The following is a 22,206-nucleotide window of genomic DNA, read 5'->3' as shown; positions in this document are numbered from 1 at the left end:
ATAGCTAATAGGGTTGATTATTTAAGAGTTATAGCTTTTCAAGGTCTTCACAGGGGCACAAAGGTCAAAAGAGTAGGGAAAAATGGGTTACTATATAGGAAGACCTCACTATTGTACATCATCCATTATTAAGAGAGTTCGTGCTATAAAATTATGTACGCTATTGCCTTGCACCATCTAGTGGTATTAGTTAAAAATAGAATAAAATCTTTACATCAACCAATTCTATAATGAATTCTCCAAAGCTATTGCTAATGGGAATATTTCGTACTCTTCCATCTGAAATAGATTACAATAACTTAGCTGTTAGGTAAGCAGTAGTTCCATTAAAGCTCTGTTCAAATATTGGAATCCATTAAAAAAGTGTGGATGATAATACAGTGTGGTAATTAAGAAAAATACCAACTTTTTCAGGTTAGATAACATTCTAGTTAGAACTCTTATTTTTTTTGGTAATTACAAAACACTAAAAATCACTTTCAATTGTACTATTTAATACTGTAAAAAAATTTTAAAACTTCAGTTTTATACTTTTTACTATGGTAGCATAAGTATAATTAATTATGATTTATTGCATTTCAGCCATTTTAAATAATTTATAAATTATTAACATTTTTAAAATTTCTTAAATATGTATATTGTTTAAAATAAATATTGAAGGATTTTTTAAGAGTTCTTTCATATTAGATCTATCAGTCTTCTAGACTTACACCTTCTAAATCACTAAAGTACATCTTATTACCTGTCTTCCATCCATAAAAGAGGTAGAGAGGAGCTAAATCACTCTAAAGGAATTTATTAAGGTTGTTTCAGGCACTATGCTAAGTATTGGGAATACAGAGACAAAATCTATAGGGAATGCTGTGATGAGGAAGCTCCCTTTCTCTACTGGTAGAAGTTATCATCTTCTCTACAATATCCAGTCTTAGAGAATTGCCTTGGGCACTGAGAGGTTAAATAACTTGCCAAGGGTCATATAGGGGAACCCAGGTATTCCTGGCCCCAAGGCTATCTCTCCACTATGACATATATAAGTATATGCAGAATGGTTGAGGGATTTTACCTTGTTGCAAGAAATCCAAAAGGCTTTTTTAGTGATGAGTCTTGTGGTGAAGAATTTGATGAAATGGAGGTGGAGGACTGCATTTATTAGTTCATGAGTGGCAAGATGGGAGATGGAGAATTTTGTGTAAGAAACAGCAAGGTCATTGCAGGAAGAGTACAGGAAGGAAATAGTGTGTATAATTTAGCACATTTTGCTTGGGTATTATAGGATATACTATTTGATGCATTGTAAGTAACAATTAATCTCAGGAGAGTTAGTTAACAGATGGAATGTCAGCTGAGAAGGGAGGGAATGAAGATAATGAGCACAATTTAAAAAGTTGAAAAAATTAAGAACATGGATTCAACGCATCTAAGATCTGATGGTCCAAATTAAATGCATTGTATTTTTGTCATTGAAAAGACAAGAACTGTCCTATGTTTTTAAAAAATTTCCCTACCAAAATGTGAAAGAAGCAGTCAGAAGAAACAAATTTTTGAAGTATACATTCCAGAGACTTACCTTTGAAATACTGGATAATTATCTAGAGGGTCCACATAATTCAGCTTTAATGGGTAACTGGTGATTAAACTATCATCTTTGTAAGCTATATTCAAATAACTAGGGAGTAAGTTCACTGTAAAGACTTCCAAATGCAGCCAGTATATTGAATGTTCTTGTCTAATTAACATTCTGTCACAAACGAAAGTTCATTTTGGGTGAAAGAGGATTTCCCCAGACGTTAGTTACTTTATAGTGACCTTCATTAGCTATTGTATAAGTGCGAATGTGTATAAAATAAGCCAACCTGCTCTTCTTTCCCTTAGAGGAGAAAATGAACACAAGTCATATATGAATAGGCCTAGATGAAATGGGATCTAAACTCATGGAGAAAATCCTCATATCATTAAGATCACAATCCATTGAAATAATTTTTTGCTTCACCAAGTTCATTTTCATTTTCTTCCCAAGTTGAATTTCTAGATTGATTTCTGTCGTAATTTCTGACTTATTTCAGACTTTTTGATTTCTTCTTTTCATTTTATGAAATAGCCATCTTTTCATTAGTGAATCATTAACAGGGTGTAAATCTAAAAAAAGCATTTCTTTTTCAAAGATAGAACACAATGCTAATAGAATCCCAACAGATGTGTTGCTTAAATATATACATGCCTGTTAAACATTTTTTTTACAAGTCTGAACATTTATGGATTTTAGGGTGCCATCTCATACAGTACATTTCCTCTGAAGTAGTTCCATTTCAATTTCATTGCAAATTTCCAAACATACTTTGAGTATTGTTAATATTTATATGTTTCCTTTTTTTATGTTTATAGGTAGTTGAACTGAAGCCAGGTGGAAAGGATATTCCTGTCACCAGTGCTAACCGAATTGCATATATCCACCTGGTAGCAGACTATAGACTAAACAAGCAGATCCGACAGCACTGTCTAGCCTTCAGACAAGGTCTGGCCAATGTTGTGAATCTTGAATGGCTCAGAATGTTTGACCAGCAAGAAATCCAGGTATTATACTTGTTTGACTCTAAGAACAGAGATTGCCTCACTGTGATAGAAGAAGTTTCTTATTTCTGTCCTAAACTTAAATTTTTAAACTTGGCATTTCAGGTGTTAATTTCTGGTGCCCAAGTGCCCATCAGTTTAGAGGACCTCAAATCCTTCACAAACTATTCAGGTATGTTATTACTACTCTGTTGTAAACAGCCTTTATTTATAGTTTAGTTGTTCTAGAAGAACTCCCAAGTGTTCCATAAGTTGTTTCAGGTCCAATATAACTTTTCTGTGAAACGTGAACATCTTTGTGTCGAAAATAATCAGTATTATGTTTAGTAAAGGAAGAAAATTCTAGTCAATAAATAAGCAGGTTCAGAGAACAATTATTATGCATAATTAGAAAATAGACTTCTAATTGGTCAGAACATCCCAGCTAATTATAAATTGCCATCTAGTATAATAACATCCATGAATTACCAATTTTCAGGTCATCAGAATAGAGTGAAATATAAAATATTAGAGATTACATTGAAATAATTTAATTTTTCCTTTTTGAATTATTAGAAGGTACTTTGGGATGTTTTAATTCCCTTGGTGGTGATGATCATTAGGAACCATCCATTATTATTGTACCATATGTTTACATAAATGAGTTCATAGAGCATTCTTGTACATGTATCTTTTCTCCCCAGCCAGATTTTAAATTTCATGACAGTAAGATGTATGTCCTTTTTAAAGTTTAATTTTCTTTCTTTCAGTTAACAAACATTTATTTTCTCTCATTCACCCATCCCCAATTGAACAAAAAAATCAAAGAAAAAGAAAATCCTCATAACAAATGGGGTTAGTCAAACAAAGTAGATAGCTGCATTGGGCATTTCCCAGAATGTGTGTAATATATGTCTTATTCAGCATTTTGAGTGTATCACCACCGTGATCTGGACACCATGTTTCACATTTCATCCCTTGTATAAGAACTGTATCATATACTTTATCTTTCCCCAGCATACCTCCCACAGTTTTCCCCACAAAATGATTTGTGCATAGTTAGAGGCTTAGTAAGTATTTTTTAAATGGTAGAATGCCAAGCAGTAGTTATTATGGTATTTGAGATTCTGTATTTGAGATCCAGGTAGTAAATGGAATGAATAATGTGAAACAGTGTTAAGTATCAGAAAGAAAATTGAATTTGGGAATTAGGAGACCTAGATTTTAGTCCTGACTCTGACACTAAATAGCTGTGTAATCTTAAACAAATTAACCTACAACAAATCTTTTTTTAGTTTCCCCCCCCCAAAAGAATTAAATTGGATTATTACTGTATCGTTATTTCCAATTCTAAAATTCTTTGATTCTCTGGAAGTGTTTCTATGCCATATAATTAATTGAGTATTTAGCAGATGCCTACTGTGTGCCAGGGACTCTACTTAGTGGTTGCTTCAATTCTTTTTTTTTTTAATAAGTTAATTTATTTATTTTTAGTTTCCACATTCACTTCCATAAGTTTTCAATTTTCTCCCCTTAGATGGTATGCAACCCAATATAGGCTCTACATAAGAAAGTTCTCTTTTTAAAGTTCTTTACAACAGTGACACTTTCTTATGCTGTGTGAGACCTCAGTGCCTTCTGTAAAGGCAAACAGTGTCAGCAGTCTACACTATCAAGTCATAATTTTAAAAAATGCAATCAGTCTTACTTTTCTTAATACCAAGAAACTCTCTTCTTGTCTACATAATCTTTATCTATATTGAGAGCTTATACCTTTTGAAGATCCTAGCTATTCCAGTAAATAGGTTTAAAATACTATCATTTTCACTTAGGCACCAATTAAGACACTTTATTGATGATATTCCTGAGCACATTAACAATAAAGGAATGATATAAAACAATTATTTTAGTTTTAATAAGCATTTATCTTGATGAAGAACCATAAACAGCCTCATGCCGTATTCTCAGATAGGGTCTAATCAGTTCCTGGGGTGGGTTGTTAGTCCTGTTTTTAGCATCACCAACAGCAGTCAGCAGTCTCCTGATAGAATTAATTTAGACTCAGAAACCATTGACATGAGGAATTATTTTGAATTAGGAGTGGTAAAGCATTTTCTAAGTGACTAGGCATGTGAACTTTGTGAAAAATGAAAGAAGCCTTTCCATTCCAGTCATATGAATATCAAACATTTGGTTTTCGCATGTAATTGTCACCTTTGGTTATATTTATTTAGGGCTTTCACAGATCAAGCACAAGAGATATAATCTGGTTATGTGTATGTTTTTTAAGGGTAAATTTCTTAAAACCTCTGTTACCAATATCCACTTCATCACAGATATCTTTTCATTTTCCAACTTCGCAGATTGGGGTGGTTAGATCACAGTTACATGCTACAGTGTCCTCGTCACCCTTGTTCCTTCTTAATTTTCTCCACTTCCCCCTTGTGTTAGATTCTTACTTTGTACCTCAATGGCCAAGAGAAGGGGTCTTCCTTCGAAATCTGCCTGTATTCATCTGACAGGTGGAGAGAGGGCCTCAAGCATGGCCATGAAATAAACTAGTCACCGTGAAGTCTTTAGTGTTTAAAAAAAAAAGTACTTTAAAAACCCTCTCATGATACATTATAATTTTAATAAAAATTCTTCATTTTTTCACAGGAGGCTATTCTGCAGATCATCCTGTAATTAAAATCTTTTGGAAAGTTGTAGAAAGTTTCACTGATGAAGAAAAGCGCAAATTGCTCAAATTTGTAACAAGTTGCTCTCGACCACCTCTTTTGGGGTTTAAGGTATGGCTTTTGGTAACCTTGGCTTATAAGCATTCGTTGTCATTGAAAAATTAAAGGAAATATGTATAGTATGGATTTAGTTGATGGCCTTTTTAATATTGAAGAGAAAACATTAAATTGAATTTCTATTTGGGGGGGAAAGTCATTCTTTCCTTTGGTTTCTGAAAGTTTGAGTTCCCAAAAATGTCGATTTTAAGTGATTACAGATTTTTTTCAGAAGTTATTTTCCATGGATTGGTTTCAGTGTGAGATACACATAGATACATAATGTATTATTTGTGTTAATGTTTATATGATGCCCAGGATAATTTGAGATAGTAGTACAGACCATTACTTAAATTTAAATACTTGTCCCTGAAGTTTGGAGAGACTTCTGTGTGGTGGAGTAAGCAGAGAATAGTTGAAGTCGAAGACGCCTGTAGCAGGAGGGCAGCCTTTTAGTCTGGAGTCACTTGGTTTTGGGTGTTGTTATTATCGTCGTTGAATTGTTGGTTTTTTCCTTCTCATTTGACAGTTATATTTTCTTCCATTTTAAGCTGTATATTAGGCACGTAATGATGTGCTGAAATGATTCATTTATTCTTTGTAGTGTATATTGTTTACTTAAATATTGCATCTTAAATTATATAAGTAGAGGATTAAATATTGATATACTATTTTAGTCCATTATGAAGGGGATTATTATGTGATTTCTAGTGTGGTTTATTATATTAAAGTACATGGGCCCCTTTATTTTACCATCCCTAAAAAATCACCTCTTGTAGATTTGCCTATCTTTTGTCTTTAAAATAGTCTAGTAAATATTGTGTATTTATTTTACACACACGCACATATGCATGTATATGTGTGTATAAACATTTAAAAAGAATAAGGCAAGGTTTTAACACTTTAATAGAGAATACAGCCTAATTAACCATCAGATGTGCTCATATAGAATATGTAGATAGACATTCACTTTAAAATAACCTTTGTTTAAGGAGTTCTGCTGAGTTCTTATCTTGCAGTGTTGTTGAATGAAATTCTTCTTAACCTTTCCTATTTCACACAGTCTGACAGTTTTAGGTTGTGAAACTAGCAAAAAGGTGATTAGTAATTTGTGTTTCTCTGCATAAATATAAGCCTGTAAACCATTTTCATTTCAGTGAAAGATTATTAGCATCAGACTACAAAGTAGTTAGATCGTCCACTAGTTGGGGTATAGACTCAATTTTCTTTTTCTTGTTACATTAGTGATCCAGGCCAAATAGGGGATGTTTATCATTTCAAATATTGTATATATCCAAGTAAAACACAGCAGAAAAATTTATTCAGATATACAGATAAGTATTTTCGCTTTTTTCCTTTTTTGCTTTGAGTTTATTACGATTGCCAAATTTGGCATTATGAGAATTCTCCCAAGCTAAGAATATGGCTCAGAAACTGGGCAAATGTCTTTGGCCTTACTTTCTTCATCTGCAGAATGAGCGAATTAGACTTCTTCATCAGCAAAATGAGTGAATTAGATTGTCAGTTAATCAGTAAACATTTATTAAGCATCTACTGTGTGCTAGGCACCATGCTAAGCACTGAGAATATCAGAAGAAGCAGAAGATGGTCCCTGCATTCATGGAGCTTACCATCTAATGGAAGAGACAACAAGCAAACAAATAATGTATAAACAAACTATATATAGGATAAATAGGAAATAATTAAGATGGGGAAAGCACTGGAATTAAAAGGGGTTTGGGAAAGTTTCCTGTAGAAGGTGGGATTTTAGTTGGGACTTAAAGGAATCCAGGGAGGTCAGTAGTTAGAGCAGAGGAGGAAGAGCATTCCGGACATGGGAGTAGCCAGGGAGAAGGTTTAAAGCCAAGAAGATGGAGCGTCTTGTTTGTGGAATAGGCCAGAGGCTTTCGCTGGATTGAAGCATAAGGTGTAAGAAGACTGGAAACATAAGAGGGGGCATTTTTGTTTTTCAGCATCAGAAATATTTATTTCACTGATATAAAAGTACTTTGGGTCAGTGAATTACAGAGTTATGGTAGGCCCTTCCACTTTAGGCTTCCTTTTACCTAATTCTCCTCTCTTTCTTGGACCATGAGTAAATCAGAAGGGGCTAGGGTAAATCACAAGTGTCAAAGAGGACAGAAGGAAGAAAGGGAATGAGGGGGGAGAATGAAGAACTGAATATGACAAAGACAATTCTGTGGAGAATGAAGAGCTTGATAGAATATCCCAAAGACAAAGGATAGCCCAAAATGATTGGTATGAGGCTCTAGCAGAGATTACCCAGCACTGCCCTCCATCTCTCCTGAGTCAGGAGACCCTGTGAATTGTGTCCCTGACATTGTTTGTATAAGATGAAGTAGTTACATTCTTTTTTTTCCTACATTTTAAAAATTTTAGACAAATATGAAAACTTAAATAATAAGGAAAGAAAAAGAAACATTAAATATAAATATAAAAAAACATGTCATGTGCACAGCAAAACATAGGAGAGGATTCAGAATATATAGCAATAACTTTTCAAGAAAGCCTATATATTAAATACTGTGCATTATGTTGAAAGCTATCCATCTTTTCTTTGCTTCCTTATAGGTTTTCTTTTGTTTTCTGCTGTACACTTTTTACTTTGTTCTTTTTTCACTCTACCTCCCCCCATCCACCTCCCCAAGGCTACAATTGAGCATAGATATATTTATATATAGATATTGTTATATACATGCACATATACATACATACATACATACATACATACATACACACACACATACACACACACACACATATACTTTGCCTAAGAGCTTCTACTCCTAAGCTTGTTTTTATGTTTGTGAATATCTTTTTTCCTATCTCTCCTAACTCCTCAACTTTACTTCTACCTGCTACCTGGCCCTCCTATTACTTAACCTACCCCCATTCCATCAATCCTTACCTTATCCTTCTATTACCCTAAATCTAAAGATCCTCCTATATCCCCCTTTTAACCTATTCCCTCACCCTCCTTTCTAAAGATCCCTCCTTTATACTCTCCCCTTTCCCTATCCCTTAGAGTTTTATTTCTTTTTAAATTTAGAAAACTTTCATACTCTTCTAGATGTGTATGTATTTTCCCCTCTTAAACCCATTCCCAATGAAAGTAGGTTTCCAGAACTAACAGCTCCCCTCCCCCATCCTGTGTTGATTCTTCCTTTTGCACCTCATTTGTATAAGGTAATTATTCTTTTAGCTGTTCATGAACGGTTTTACTTTTTGAAGTCACATCATGCTCAGGTCTACTCCAATCTTCTTACAAGCTTATAATTAATATAATATTATAATTAATCTTATAATTACTAGTAACAATCTTAGACATAAGTTTTACATTTTCCATACATAAAAGGTAGATATTCTATCCTTATTTAGTGCCTTGTAATTGGACGTTGGTATGTACCTTGCATTTCTCTTGTCTCTCATATGTCACATTTTCAATTGAGTTCTGGGTTTGTTTGGTTTTTTTTTAAGAGAGTCCTGAAAGCCTGCCAGTTGATCAAATGTCCATTTTTTTTTTCATTCGGAATTATGCTTTTTATATTGTTTTTATATATTGTTTTTTAATAATTGTAAAATGACTTCTGGTAGGTTAAATATGAAAATTGATTAATAGCCTTAAATATCTAAAGTTTCTAATGATGTTAAATTAAATACTAAAGCTTGGGGCTTGGAGGGGTTGTGTTGGGTTTTTTTGGAAGGGGGAAGGCAGGGCAATTGGAGTTAAGTGACTTGCCCAAGGTCACACAGCGTGTGTGTGTCAAGTGTCTGAGGACAGATTTGAACTCAGGTCCTCCTGACTCCAGGACTGTTGCTCTACTCACTGCACCACCTAGCTGCCCCTAAAGCTTGTTTTTAAAATGACTGTTAAAATTTAAATTTTTTAAATTTTTAACCCAGTACACTTAGCAAAAGAACTACCTTTGTTAGAATTAGTTCAGGTTTGTTTAAGACAAAAGGATATCTTTCAGTTCTGAGACTATAAATAGAACAGGCAAGGAGGCATCATTTGAAAGTTATGAGAACCTTTAGTGTCAGATTATTGGAGAAGAATAACATTTGCTAAAGCTAATTAAACTTTAATAAGTTTAATAAATGTGATTGTTACAGACCAAAAAAAAATCATTAAAGTGCTGTAGAAAATTGTTAAGTTACCATCAGGTCACATAATAAATTGATGATGATTCTCACTTTAAACTATTGCAAATTCCCGTTCTACTGTGTTTAATTATGCAAGAAATGGTGCCCTTGACTTAGCATTTCAATGTAGAACTTCATTTTTAACACTTTTAAGACTCAAAGTAGAAATTTCAATTAGCAATGTGAAAGGAACAGTAAAAATGCAGCATTAGCTGTGAAATATATTTTAAGCTTTCCCCTTACACAATAACTTAACTAGTGCTGACTGACCTTCTGCCTTCAAGGGCTTTTGAGTTTTACACTAAAGACTGTATGGCCTTTTAAAAAAAAATCCTTTTTAAGTTCAAAAATCAAATTTTCTCCTTTCAGAGTTGTGATTTTGAGAACATTAATGTTCCTCTGTTGGTGAATGTTGACAAAGAGCTTTAATAATATTCCTTCTCTGCTCTCTTATGTCTCCTCTTTCAGCTTTATTTTCATGTGAAACATGCATATGTGTTATTCCCTTCTGAGCTCCTTGAAGGCTGGGACTCCGGGTTATCAAAATTATGGTTATGTAATACAAAGAACATATGTAGTACTAGCTTCTGTAAACAGTAGGCACTTAATCAGTGTTAATTGACTTGAACTACTCTCTCTTTTAGTTCTAATTGACATTTACCGTACTATTTCTGGGGTCGATTGTAAAAATAAATAGAACACTGACTTTTTTCCAGCTTGGGAAAGTACTAAGCTGGAAAAGAGGTGTTAAAATATCCCTTTAAGAATATAGTCCTAGCCTTGTCAGTGCTCCATCATATTTGGAATGTGGTTTCGTGGTTTTTATTTTAATTTGCCATTTTAGTGAGAGCTCTGCGGTAGGTCGGCTTAATTTACTAAAGCATTTATGTAAATTTCTGTTCTTGTAGGTGGGTTGCATAAATCACACTGCGGGCTCATTTTGGACAGCCCGGGGCTAGATAATCTTCTAGTTCTCTCATTAACATTTTATAACTTTTTGATTCAGCACATTGAAATCCATGTGAGGTACAGCTACAACCCTTAGCAAGTTAAGACTATTTGAAGGGTAAAGATAATCTAATTTTACTGGTTACTAAGGAAGGAACCATAAATAAATCACATTCTTCATATCATGTATAGATACATACAAACCTCTATTGATTTTGATATATTAAGATGTGTACATCCAGCAATGCAGGGCTGGTTCAATATTAGGAAAACTATAGGCATAATTGACCATATCAATTATAAAAACAAAACAAAAACAAAATTCAAATGATTGTATCAGTAGATGCAGAAAAAGTAGCTGACAGAATATATGACCCATTCCTATTAGCAATACTAGAAATATAGGAATCAATGGGGCCCTTTTTAATATAAGTAGTGTCTATCTAAAACCAAGAGCAAGCATTATCTGAAACAGGGATAAGCTTGAAGCCTTCCTAGTAAGATCAGAGGTAAAGTAAGAATGTCCATTATCACCACTAGTACTCAGGATTGTACTAGAAATGCCAGCTATAGCAATGAGACAAGAAAAAGAAACAGGGAATATAAATAGTCAAAGAGGAGACAAAATTATGACTTTTTGCAGGTAATACCATGGTATACTTAGAGAACCTAGAGAATCAACTGAAAAACTAGTTGAAACAGTTAACAACCTCAGCAACGGTATAGCAGATAAAATAAACCCATGATATAGTACGGCAGAAAGAGATAGAGAAATTCCATTTAAACTGCTGATGATAGGCCTCTGCCTGATTTTTCACAGCTAGGCCAAGTTAGCATAATAAAAATGACAGTTTACTTAATTTAGTTAATTTACTTATTCAGTGCCTTACCAAATTACCAAAGAATTATTTTATAAAACCAGAAAAAAAGTACTAACAAAAATTCAGAAGAACAAAAGGTCAAGAATATCAAGGAAATCAATGGGGGGAAAATGTGAAGGCAGTCTAGCAGTTCCAGATTTCAAACTAAATTATAAAGTGGTGATCATCAAAACAATCTGGTACTGGCTATTAAATAGAGTGGTGGATCAGTAGATTAGGTTAAATATAGAATACACAGTAGTAAATAACCATAGTACGCAAGATCCAAGTTTTGGGGGTAAGAACCCAACATTCGAAAAAAATTACTGGGAAAACTGGAAAGCAGTTTGGCAGAAACTTATCACAGACCAACGTCTTGCACTGTATACCAAGATAAGGTCAAAATGAATAAATGATTGTCTAAAAAGATGATATAAGCAAATTTGGGGAGCATGAAAAAATGTATCTGTCAGTTTTCTGGATAAGGGAAGAGTTAATGACCAAATAGGTGATAGAAAGGCTCACAGGAAGTATAATAGGTAATTTTGATTATGTAAAATTAAAATGTGTTTGCACAAACAAAACTAATCTAGCCAAAATTAGAAAGAAAACAAGAAACTAGGGGAAAAAATTTTATAGCAAATTTCTCTGCTAAAGGCTCCATTTTTCACATATATAAGGGACTAAGCCAAATTTATAAAAATAAGAACCATTCCCTAGTTGATAAATAGCTAAAAGATGAACAAGCAATTTTCAGAAGAAGATATCAAAACTATCAAATAGTCACATGAAAAAGTATTCTAAATCACTACTGGTTAGATAAATGCAAATTAACTCTGAGATGCCACCCCGCATGATCAAACTGGTTAACATGACAGAAAGGGAAATGGCAAATATTGGAGGGGATGTGGAAAAATAGGGACAGTAATGTATTGTTGATACATTAGTGAACTAGTCCAACCATTCTGGAGCACAGTTTAGAATTATGCCAAAAGAGCTATAAAACTTTGCATACCCTTTGACCCAGCAATACCACGACTAGGTCTGTATCTCAGAGAAACCAAAGGAAAGGAAAAAGGACTTATTTGTACAAGAATATTTATAGCAGCTCTTTTTGTGGTGGGAAAGAGTTGGAAATTGAAGAGATACCCATTAATTGGGGAATAGCTGAAGGAAGTTGTGGTATATGATTGTGATGAAGTGCTATAAGAAATGATAAGTGGTATCATTCCAGAAGAATCTGGGAAGATTTACATGAACATATGCAAAATGAAGGGAGCAGAACCAGAAGAACATTGTATACAGCAGGGCTGTCCAAAATGTAGCCCGTAGTGTGATTTATGCGGCCAGCCTACAAGCATAGAAATTTACATAAATGTTTGAGCTCTCGCTAAAATGGCAACTCAAAATATATTGTCTATTGTTTCAATAAAAACCTAAGGTTGGACAGCTCTGGTGTACAGTAACATCAATACTGTAAGGATGATCCACTGTGAAAAATGTAGCTTTTCTGATCAAGACAGTTCTAAAGGACGCATGATGAAAAATGCTCTCCACCTTCAGAGAAAGAACTAATAAACTCTGAATGCAGATTGAAGCTTACTTAATTTTTTCTTGTTTTATTTTTTATCTGTGTTTCCTTTGCAATATGGCTAGTATAGAAATACGTTTTGCATGACTTCATCTATAATGATCAAATTGCTTATCTTCTCAAGGAAGGGACAAGGAACAGGAGGGAGGAAGAGAATTTGGAAAGCAAAATATTAAAAAATGATTGCTAAAAATATTTACATGTAGTTGAGTAACATTTAACCAAAAAAAATACTTAAAAATTTAAAAAGTTACAACACATGTGCATGCGTGCACAAGATGTATATATATATATATATATATATATATATATATATACATATATATATATATATATGGTGATTGTTTTATTTGGAGCCAGGCCACCATCAAATTTGTCACTTTAAGTTGTAGTGAGGATACATTTAACAGTTCCTAACACCATAATGCTGATAAATATTATTTCTGTTTCAAAAACCAAATAGTGCAATGAAAGATAAACAGGGACTTAAATTAATTTCTTGTGATAGGGAAAATAGAAGTGAGAAAAGCAGGTGCATGAAACTTAGAGCAGTTTATTGACCCATTAATTCAGTATCCTTAAATCAGAGTGAACGGTACAGATATCATTTCCATCACCTTCTTGCAGCAACTTCTGCTAAATATTGGTTTGTTCAATTCTTTGATATATGTGAACAAAGTCCAGCCCTACCAGAGGGCTTCTCAGTTTATAAATTATAATAGGGAAAAAGAAAAAACCATCATTGCTGTTTTCTTTCATGTAAATGCTTCCAGCAAGAGAAAAACTTCTGAAGAAAGAAATAAGAATGAAAGATACATATCTTTACATTTCACCACAGCAGAGAATAGCAGGGCCAACCTTACATGTAAAAGGAATAACTTTCTACATGATGTTCCTTGTAGGATGCTGAAAGAGGTACCTGCCCCGGCCTAAAATATTTCTCCTACCAACTTACCATGGTGCCTGAAATTCTAGATTGATTATCTCAGATTAAAGCATTCTGTCATCAGTCGTTCTCTGGTAAAATGCACATGTTATCGCCACTAATATCTAACATTAGTTGGCATGACAACTTTGGGAAATCAGGCATAGGACATTGATGGACTAGTTAGCATGGGCCCAGGGTGGGCAGAATGTATGAATAATAGAACTATAAGGATTACCTTAGCTAACCAGTCCCTTGGGATGTGGAGTTAGGAAATCTCGATTCTAGCCCTGACTTTGCCACTGACTTGGTTCGTGAATGTGGTCAAGTCACTTAATCTGTCTCAGTGTCTCAGTTTCTTCATTGGGCAAAAAAAACCAGTGATGGTCTCTGAAACTCCAATAGATTAAATCATTTTTATTCTGTAGGAATGGGTTGCCTTAAAAGGTTTTGAACAGGAATTGACATGTTCCAATTGACTGATTTCAAGCAGATGATTTTCTTTTTGTTGTTATTGGCATAGCAAGTTAGATTTGAAGTTTTAGAAGTTTACTTTAACTCTTAAAATGCATAATAATTTTGAAGAGACTTTCTCTTGATGGTAATTTTTACAGTCATGGCAATAACGGATCATCACTTTTTCCACCATTGTCTTAAAAATAGACCTATTTTTATCTTTGGCCATTTGCTGTGGTCAAAACAAAATGCATTTGTTTCATGCAGCGTTTTCCCAAAACAGTAGACACAATATTTTTCATATTTGATTGAAGGGTTTCAGGAAAAAAAATAACCTCCACCTTCAGGAAAAATGTCTGGAAACATTACATGACATGCTTCCCCACACTTTGTCCTTTGCTTTTTGGAAAGATTAACTATATCTTCATCTAGGTTCCTGCAGGGCCAAAGAAGTAAACAGAAGAAGGAAAATTAAGTTGTTGGCTGGCAATAGAAAAATGCAGACTTATTTTAAGGGACCTTTGAGATTCTTTTCATTGTGTTCACTTCAGTGCCAGATCCCTTGTGTTACTGATGTCTAGCCCAGGCTCATTTTAAGTATATACTGTTATGAAAGTATGCTAGCATACTGCAGTAATAAACTTAGTATTTATAGTAACAAGGAAAATTTTACTTTAGGATTTTTGTTTTTACTATCATTGTTAACACTTAGAAGATCTTTCCCAAATTTTTAAAGTAAATACAGCCTTCTTTCTGTTTTACCTGAATGTCCTTCCCTATTCTTCAGAGCTCCCACTAAGACTGGCATTTAAAAAGTATGAAAAATTCAAATTAGGGAAAGATTTAAATGGATTAACATAGATTTAAAAGAAAACAAAACAGTTCCCAAAGAAAAATGTACACACTTACTACAAGTAGGTAAATTAAAAGATAGTAATAGTAACTGGACCTGTGATTTCATTGGTTTAGGGAATTCCCAGATAAGGAAATTTCCTCTGCTAATGCAGATTAACATCTCTGCCTTTTATGGAATTTAGAGAATTAGTGAAGTTACATGACTTCCCCAACCAGGATTTTTCAAAGGCTGGATGTGAACTCAGGTTTTTCCAGCCACTTCTCCATCCATTAAACCCTTCTGTCTATGAAGATAAATAAAATGAGCATTAAAAGGCAACAAAAGACAAGTTTCTTACAACTGAAAACCAAAAACAAAAAATGAAAGGTGGCTTGTTATCGATTACAACCACTCTTTTGTGTTGTTTTCATAGTTTGGGAGAATATGGGTAGCATTGGGTTTCTGCATATTTGACTGCTATATAAAAAACATGTATCAGTCAAAAAAGCGGAATCTGAACAGAACAGTAATTCACTGTAACAATTATTTAAATAATTATAAAACCAAAATTTTTTTAGTTTGAAAAAAAAGATCGGAAGGGAATGTGGAAGCAAATAGGATGTTTTTATTGCTTTGTTAAAGTTCAATATACACTTTTATTTAACATACATTATGTGAAATACGGTGTTATGCACATTCGTTTTCGTTTATTATTTTTTTCGGTTGGGAGCTAGCTAAGCTTAGAATTGTCATTTTACCCAAAAAAAAGGAAGAATGGCACAAAGTTTCTATAGGAATGATTTCCATATCCTTTTGTCCTTACTATGTCCTTGTATGTAGGGCCAAGTACATGATGTTCCTTATGAATAATGTAATAAAGGTGCCAAGAGATAGATGCTGATATTGACATCTCACATTTTTCTAGCATTTGAAGGTTTATGAATCACTTTGCTCCCAATAACCCCGTGAGGGGAGTAGTAATATACCCATTTTATAGTTGAGCAGACAAAAGACGTTGCTAAGTTAAGTGATTTGCTCTTCACGGTCAGTGGTGGAGCAGACTCAAATCCAGGTCTTTTCACTATAACGTATTGCCTCTTAAGGTGGTTCTTAGTATGCCAAGGGAAAGAAAATATTCTCTAATGTCTAATTGGGCAAGCAGTTCATGCAAGCTTTCTTCGTTGACTTTTAAGGACTGTGATTTTTAAGTAAACTCAAAAACAAAAATAACCTTTCCCACTTAATGTATTCTTTCAGGAGCTGTATCCTGCATTTTGCATTCACAATGGGGGCTCTGACCTAGACCGACTTCCCACTGCCAGTACCTGCATGAACCTCCTGAAGCTGCCTGAGTTTTACGACGAGAACCTTCTCCGAAGCAAGCTTCTGTATGCCATTGAATGTGCTGCTGGATTTGAGCTAAGCTGAGTTGTGCAGAGGCTAAATGCAGTGTTCTGCAGAGAGAAACTAAGCAGTGCCTCCACCATAAGCAGCGCCCCCACCAACAAACCAAGGGATCTCAGGCTAGGTTTCTGCAGCTCTTCTTTCTTACCAGATGTCCTCCTAGGTTTATTTTTTAAAACACAAATGATTTTATTAAGTAACTCATTTATTTACATGGACACCGCTTTCCAGTGACTCAAAATAACCAATGCTGTGTGCAGTGTGGCTGGTTTAGTGTTTATGCCAAGAAGAGCACATTTTAAGAACAGTGGCAAACTCAGTATATTCAGTGAATTAACCAAAGATGAAGCTTTCGCTCTGTGCTGTTCGAATAAAGATAACTTTATGAGCTAGCAATAAAGTTATAAGTTGCAGCACGTTGCTTAATGGGATATAACTGGGCAAATGTCATCTTGAAGATGTATGCAGACATCCTGGGCCTGGAAGATTAAAAATGTTTACCATTAAGCCCCCCCTTATTGCTTCTCATGTGGTTGAATTGTTTACAATCCTTAGTTGTTGCAACTAAAACTTAAATGCATCTCTTTTCTGCTGCCTTCTCCTGAAATGGTAAGCTTGAAAAATATGTAACATTGGTAATATTTTATTTGTGCTTTTGAAACCATTTTCCAGAAATGGGATTAGCATGCTTATTTTAAGTACTACATTGGGCTGCATCATGATGAGTTGGACATTATATTAAATAGATGTGAAGTATACATGCTTCTTTTTTCTGTTTCTCCCCTTTCTCCTACCCCTCATGCCTGTACAGATTTCTTTTGGTATGTATCCTATTCCCATGACATACACACTACCTGCAATAGTAATGACTTTAAAGAAGATACATTGTAACATCTATTAAAAATCATTTGAACCGAAATAACAGGCTTCATCTTTTGTATCTGTAGCCTGCTGTGATCATATTCTTTCTATGACTTTGCTGCCTTCAATTGTCATTTCTGGGCTGTAGAAACCAACTTATTTTTGTGGCTTAGCAGCTTCCGCTTTCAGCTGCTGAGTTGAGTGCTGCTGTTTAGACAAGAAGGTGGGGAGGAACATGTCGCTGAATATGATTTGATTGCCAGGGAAGCATCTTTCTTTGATATAGGAAAGAAGCTATTCTCTAATAATAAGGCACTTTATGGGTTCAAGATTTGTGTTCATATCTAATTTAACTGATTAAAAACGGTAAACAACTCAGAGCATTCATTGGGAAAATAAAGTGCATTTTCTCTAAGGTTAGAGAGGGAAGGGGTGGGTGGGTAATCACCAGAATTTATAATCAGTTTCTTGGTCATCTCTTATGCAGAAAATATTTTACTGTCACTGGAGTCTCTGTTGGATGTCATATTTAATTGACAGTAACCAGCAATATACTTATAAATGTGGGAAGACTAAATGATGCTTGTAAGATCTTTACCGGTATCAATATAAATTGTATAATTTCTTAATTTGGGTAATAAATGAAGTGTTCAAATGCTATTTGTAGTCTTGGTATACGGAAATAAAATAACTGTTTTTCTTTTTATTTTGCTTTAGACTGCTTTATTTATGTTGAATGTTGCATACTCTACAAATTCTTTACTTGTAAGTTGGTTTCATGTACATTTTATCACTGTTATGAAAACTAAATATTTAGTATGGAAGAGAGATCAATGGTTGCTATTATTAGCTTTCTTTTATTCAAATCTGAACTTGTTTATTTGAGCTCCTTATTATTTAAGTATTTTAAAGTTATTTTGGGATTAAGTTGATTTCCTTTTTTTTCCCTAGACTATTGTTTTATAAGTTCTGATGCAAATTAAATATTTGTATTAAATGCTCATACTTCCAAGGTTGTGTCAGTCATGCCCGAAGCTAATGTGGTTGATTGCATTTAAGTGCACTAATCCAGATTCTTTTACAAGACCCTCTCATCACCAGTTAATATAGTCTTCATAATATTGATTCACATATGGGTGAAATCTTATCCCTAAAACCTAATACCATGATAGAAAAACCTGATAGAGCATGCCTCACTTATAAGGCCCTAACATCAATATTATTAAAGACTTCTGTTCCATTAGCTTTTTAGTGTATCTATTTCCTTAGGATATGGAACCATGACCTAGTAAAATGAAGGTAGCACCATATTCTTCCCAGGTCTATGTTGAGTTTTGTGTATAGTCATGGACCAGTGATTTGGAACATACCTAACTGGCAGTCCGTTATCTTTTTATAGTATAAGATTAGTGACAGGGTTTCTACCACTTCTTTCCGGAAACAACTTGGCTTTATCAGTAGTTAGTAAGATTTTTTTGTAGATAAATCCTTGTAATCATTGGTCAGATCTTTGCTGTCTTTGAGTACACACCTATTTATCTGTAATGTACTGATAACTATGCGCCTGAAGCCAAAGACACTGTTAGAGAAGTAGTTGTCTTAGATTTGTCTATTGAAGACTTGCCCTTGGTCCTGTAATGGGTTGCCCCTTGTAACATGCATAAATTAACCTTTGTACATTGACTTCATTTTTAAAGGTGTTTTTATTACCACAATTCTTGCAGTATTTTAATCTACTATTTTAAACTACTAAATTTCATGTTTAAGAGACTCTTGCTAGTGCTGCTAGATGTTGGAAACATATTATTTAGCAAGCACTCATAGAACACAATATTAGTACAGTAGTTTCCTGTAGTACAAGGCATTCAGAAGTAGAGGGTGCGCATAGTCATTGCCTTTGAGCAGCATTCAGTTTAGTTGGGCAAAGTAAACACATAAAATGCCCCAAGACTTACAGTGACAGAGAACTTTAAAAAGTAAATGTGTTGGGGACATGAACAAAGGAGCAGTTTTCCAGGGAAACCTTTTGAAGTAGCTGGATTTTAAGCCTGGTCTTGAAGTATTTGACATGAATTGGTGAGCAGGAAAAGCATTCCAAGTTAAGGGGAATAGTGTGAACTGAGGCATGAAGGTGGAAATTGGCATTTTGTGTGAGAGACAGAAAACCGATTATCTTAGTTGAGAGGGGCTGGCAGGGAACGGTAAATAGCTGTTTCTCTTTCTGTGATGCTGTTTTCATGTTGTTGGGCAAGGCCCTTTACAGCTGCGGTCATTGTTTCTGTGATGAAAAGATAGCAACCAACCATTGAAAAGGAATTCATAGTGATATCTTTGCAGGGTCCATGAGCACCTTTATCCTAGCTAGTCAATTTCATCTAGTCCACTTAGGGAACTTTAGTTCAGTTTATGGTGGAAGAGAAGAGCTTTGATTCCAACTCCCGTGTCTTCCTCTGGATTACTACCTTCATTTCCATTCTTCACTTGAGTGCATCCTACCCAAGGAACCAGAGGAGGTCTGAGTCTAGTTGGAAAATGCCAGCAACCAAGTGAGAATCCTTTTTAATCATAACTGGGTTCCAAGGACTGCCCCCCTTCCGCAGTAACCCATTTATTGATTACAATCTAACCGTCATTATCCTTTAGACATATACTCATCTGTGACTGACCAAGCCAGCTGCTCCAACAGTCATGCTAAGATGAAATGCTCTTCTGCCAACCTTATGTTCTGCAAAACAGTTTTGTGGCATCAAGTGGACACACAATTTAAGTGTCATCCTCCATATCAAAACTACCATTGGTTTAGGAGTGAATTGCCATCATGCAGAAAACTAAAGGAAATAATTATTAGGAACTCTTCAACCTCAGGGTCAGCTCACATACGGATTGTTAAAGGTACGGTGCCATTACAGCTAATAAAAGAATCTCTGCAATGTAACACATAGATTTCCAAGATCTAGCCATCTCTTGGTATTGAATACTACTAAACTAAAGAATTTGGATAGTTTGCTTGATTCCATTACCTAAGTACAAGATAATTCTCTCAGTGGCTATTGGAACAACTGCTTAGTAATTTATCTAGTTTCTCTTGCCGGATAGTCTCTGATAGAATGGTAGTTAAGAAATCAAGTTCACACTTTTACAAAAAGCTTAGGGAGTTCTTAGAAAAGATCTAGTTTTTACATTATCAAAATATGACATTTCCCAGGAAGACACATGAGAGACAAGGCCAGTAAAATGGGAAATATGAGGATATGTGACTGCTGACTGTAAGTGCAGGGGTTAGACCTTGTGATTTCTGCCACAAAGATTGTCAGAACACGGCATGCTTCTTAAACAATCATGTTTGCAAACAACTATCTTGACGTGTACAGTTAAAGCTCAGGAAGTCTTTTTCATAGTGTAGGAATGTCTAAAAGTTGATGAGCTCAAGGGGCTTTCACTGACTTGTCAGGGTAAGAATGGGCATAAGGAAAAATAGAGGACTCTGATATAATCTGGGTATGTAAGTAAATAGCGGTCCTTCTTGGACTAGCAATTTGCAAGCCAATGCTTGAAAAGGGATTAGTTCGAGGTTACTGGTCCCAGTTCTAACTCTCCATTTGAAACGGATAATCTTTGAATTCCCTCCCACCCCCAGGCTCACCAGAATGTTTCAACATGAGATTAAAAAAAAAAATGTGAGTATATTTTTGGGTGGGGGATGGAGGTGGGGAACATTATACAATTATAATAGAACTCGGTTAAAAATACTTCATTATAGTTTAGCTCATCTCATATCTGTTATCCAAGAATTAGTTTGGCCAGTTCTGAAACTACTAGCTCATTCCCTACAAGGCTGATCAGCAAGCAATAAACTCAGCCACAGAGAATCCTGAAGATAGTCAAGAAGGATTGTAATCCACATTGGCAGCAGGATTACCTACACCAGTAAATTCAAAGATCCATGAAGTGAGTCACATGGTTTTTATATAGATTTGTATATACTGCAAGTCAACTCTTCTCCTTTCAAATCACCTCCAACACTAGTTTTATTATTGCCCTTAGTCTTTTATAAAAGTGGATCTTGGTTATGATTCCTTCCACAGAGGTTATTAGGAAGCATTAGCCCTTTCTAAGCATACTAGGTCTTCACTTCTTCCTTTTCTCCATTTTACTTTGTTCCCCAAGGCTCTTTCCTGCGTCCTCTTCTAATAAACCCAGTTCCCATGAATGAGATTTCTCATTTCTGTGCTAAGTTCCAGCCTTTTTTCTCCTGACCTCTGTATCAACAAGACAATAATCACAGTATAGATAATTGTCAAAATGCCTATGTGGTTCTGTACTGCAAAATATATGAAGTTCCACATAGAAAGTAGAAGAAGTAGACCATTTATTCAAACACCAAATAACCAGTAAGTCCAATCCATCACAGCAGCAAAGAATTCGATACACAATACCGCAGTGGAGAACCACTCCATCCCAAAACCATCCTCGGCCCCCACTCCACGCCTCTCCCCCCTACCTTCCCACAAATACACTCAGCCACCTAGTGACAAGAAGAAACCAACAGAACAAGAGCAAGGCAGCAAGTTTACTTCAAGGGAGATCAGAAAAACCGTACTGCCTGGGAAAGGCAGACGGGCCTTTTTTATTTTCAAACTTGTACTCCTCCCAGGTCATTTTTCCTCCTTTTCTAGTAACTTGATGCTTAGTTCACATTTCTTGTCTATCCTAAGCAGTATGAGGCTTTAAGATACATTTTGATTTTATTTCAGACATCCTGGCCTTCCAGTTCATCCTCAGTTTCTAAACTCAAAACCTTTCACTTCAGACATTTAGAAATTGGGACACCCTTGATTGCC

General features: G+C 34.9%; 1 protein-coding gene across 3 annotated transcripts in view; it reads left to right on the top strand.

Annotated features, from left to right (window-relative positions):
- UBE3C (ubiquitin protein ligase E3C) overlaps positions 1-18,071 on the top strand; it is a 169,342-nt gene extending 151,271 nt beyond the window's left edge. For all 3 annotated transcript variants that reach the window (XM_036760064.1, XM_036760065.1, XM_036760063.1), the window contains exons 20-23: positions 2,383-2,571; positions 2,674-2,740; positions 5,206-5,336; positions 16,358-18,071. In XM_036760064.1, the coding sequence (XP_036615959.1) occupies positions 2,383-2,571; positions 2,674-2,740; positions 5,206-5,336; positions 16,358-16,528 (558 nt within the window). In that variant the 3' untranslated portion in view covers positions 16,529-18,071. The remainder of the gene's footprint in view (positions 1-2,382; positions 2,572-2,673; positions 2,741-5,205; positions 5,337-16,357) is intronic.
- The last annotated feature ends 4,135 nt before the right edge of the window (positions 18,072-22,206 follow it).

The sequence above is a fragment of the Trichosurus vulpecula genome, chromosome 5 (genome assembly GCF_011100635.1).
Source record: "Trichosurus vulpecula isolate mTriVul1 chromosome 5, mTriVul1.pri, whole genome shotgun sequence".
NCBI lineage: Eukaryota > Metazoa > Chordata > Mammalia > Diprotodontia > Phalangeridae > Trichosurus > Trichosurus vulpecula.
The sequence above is the reverse complement of the archived record's forward strand: the minus strand, read 5'-3'. Positions and strand labels throughout refer to the sequence as shown.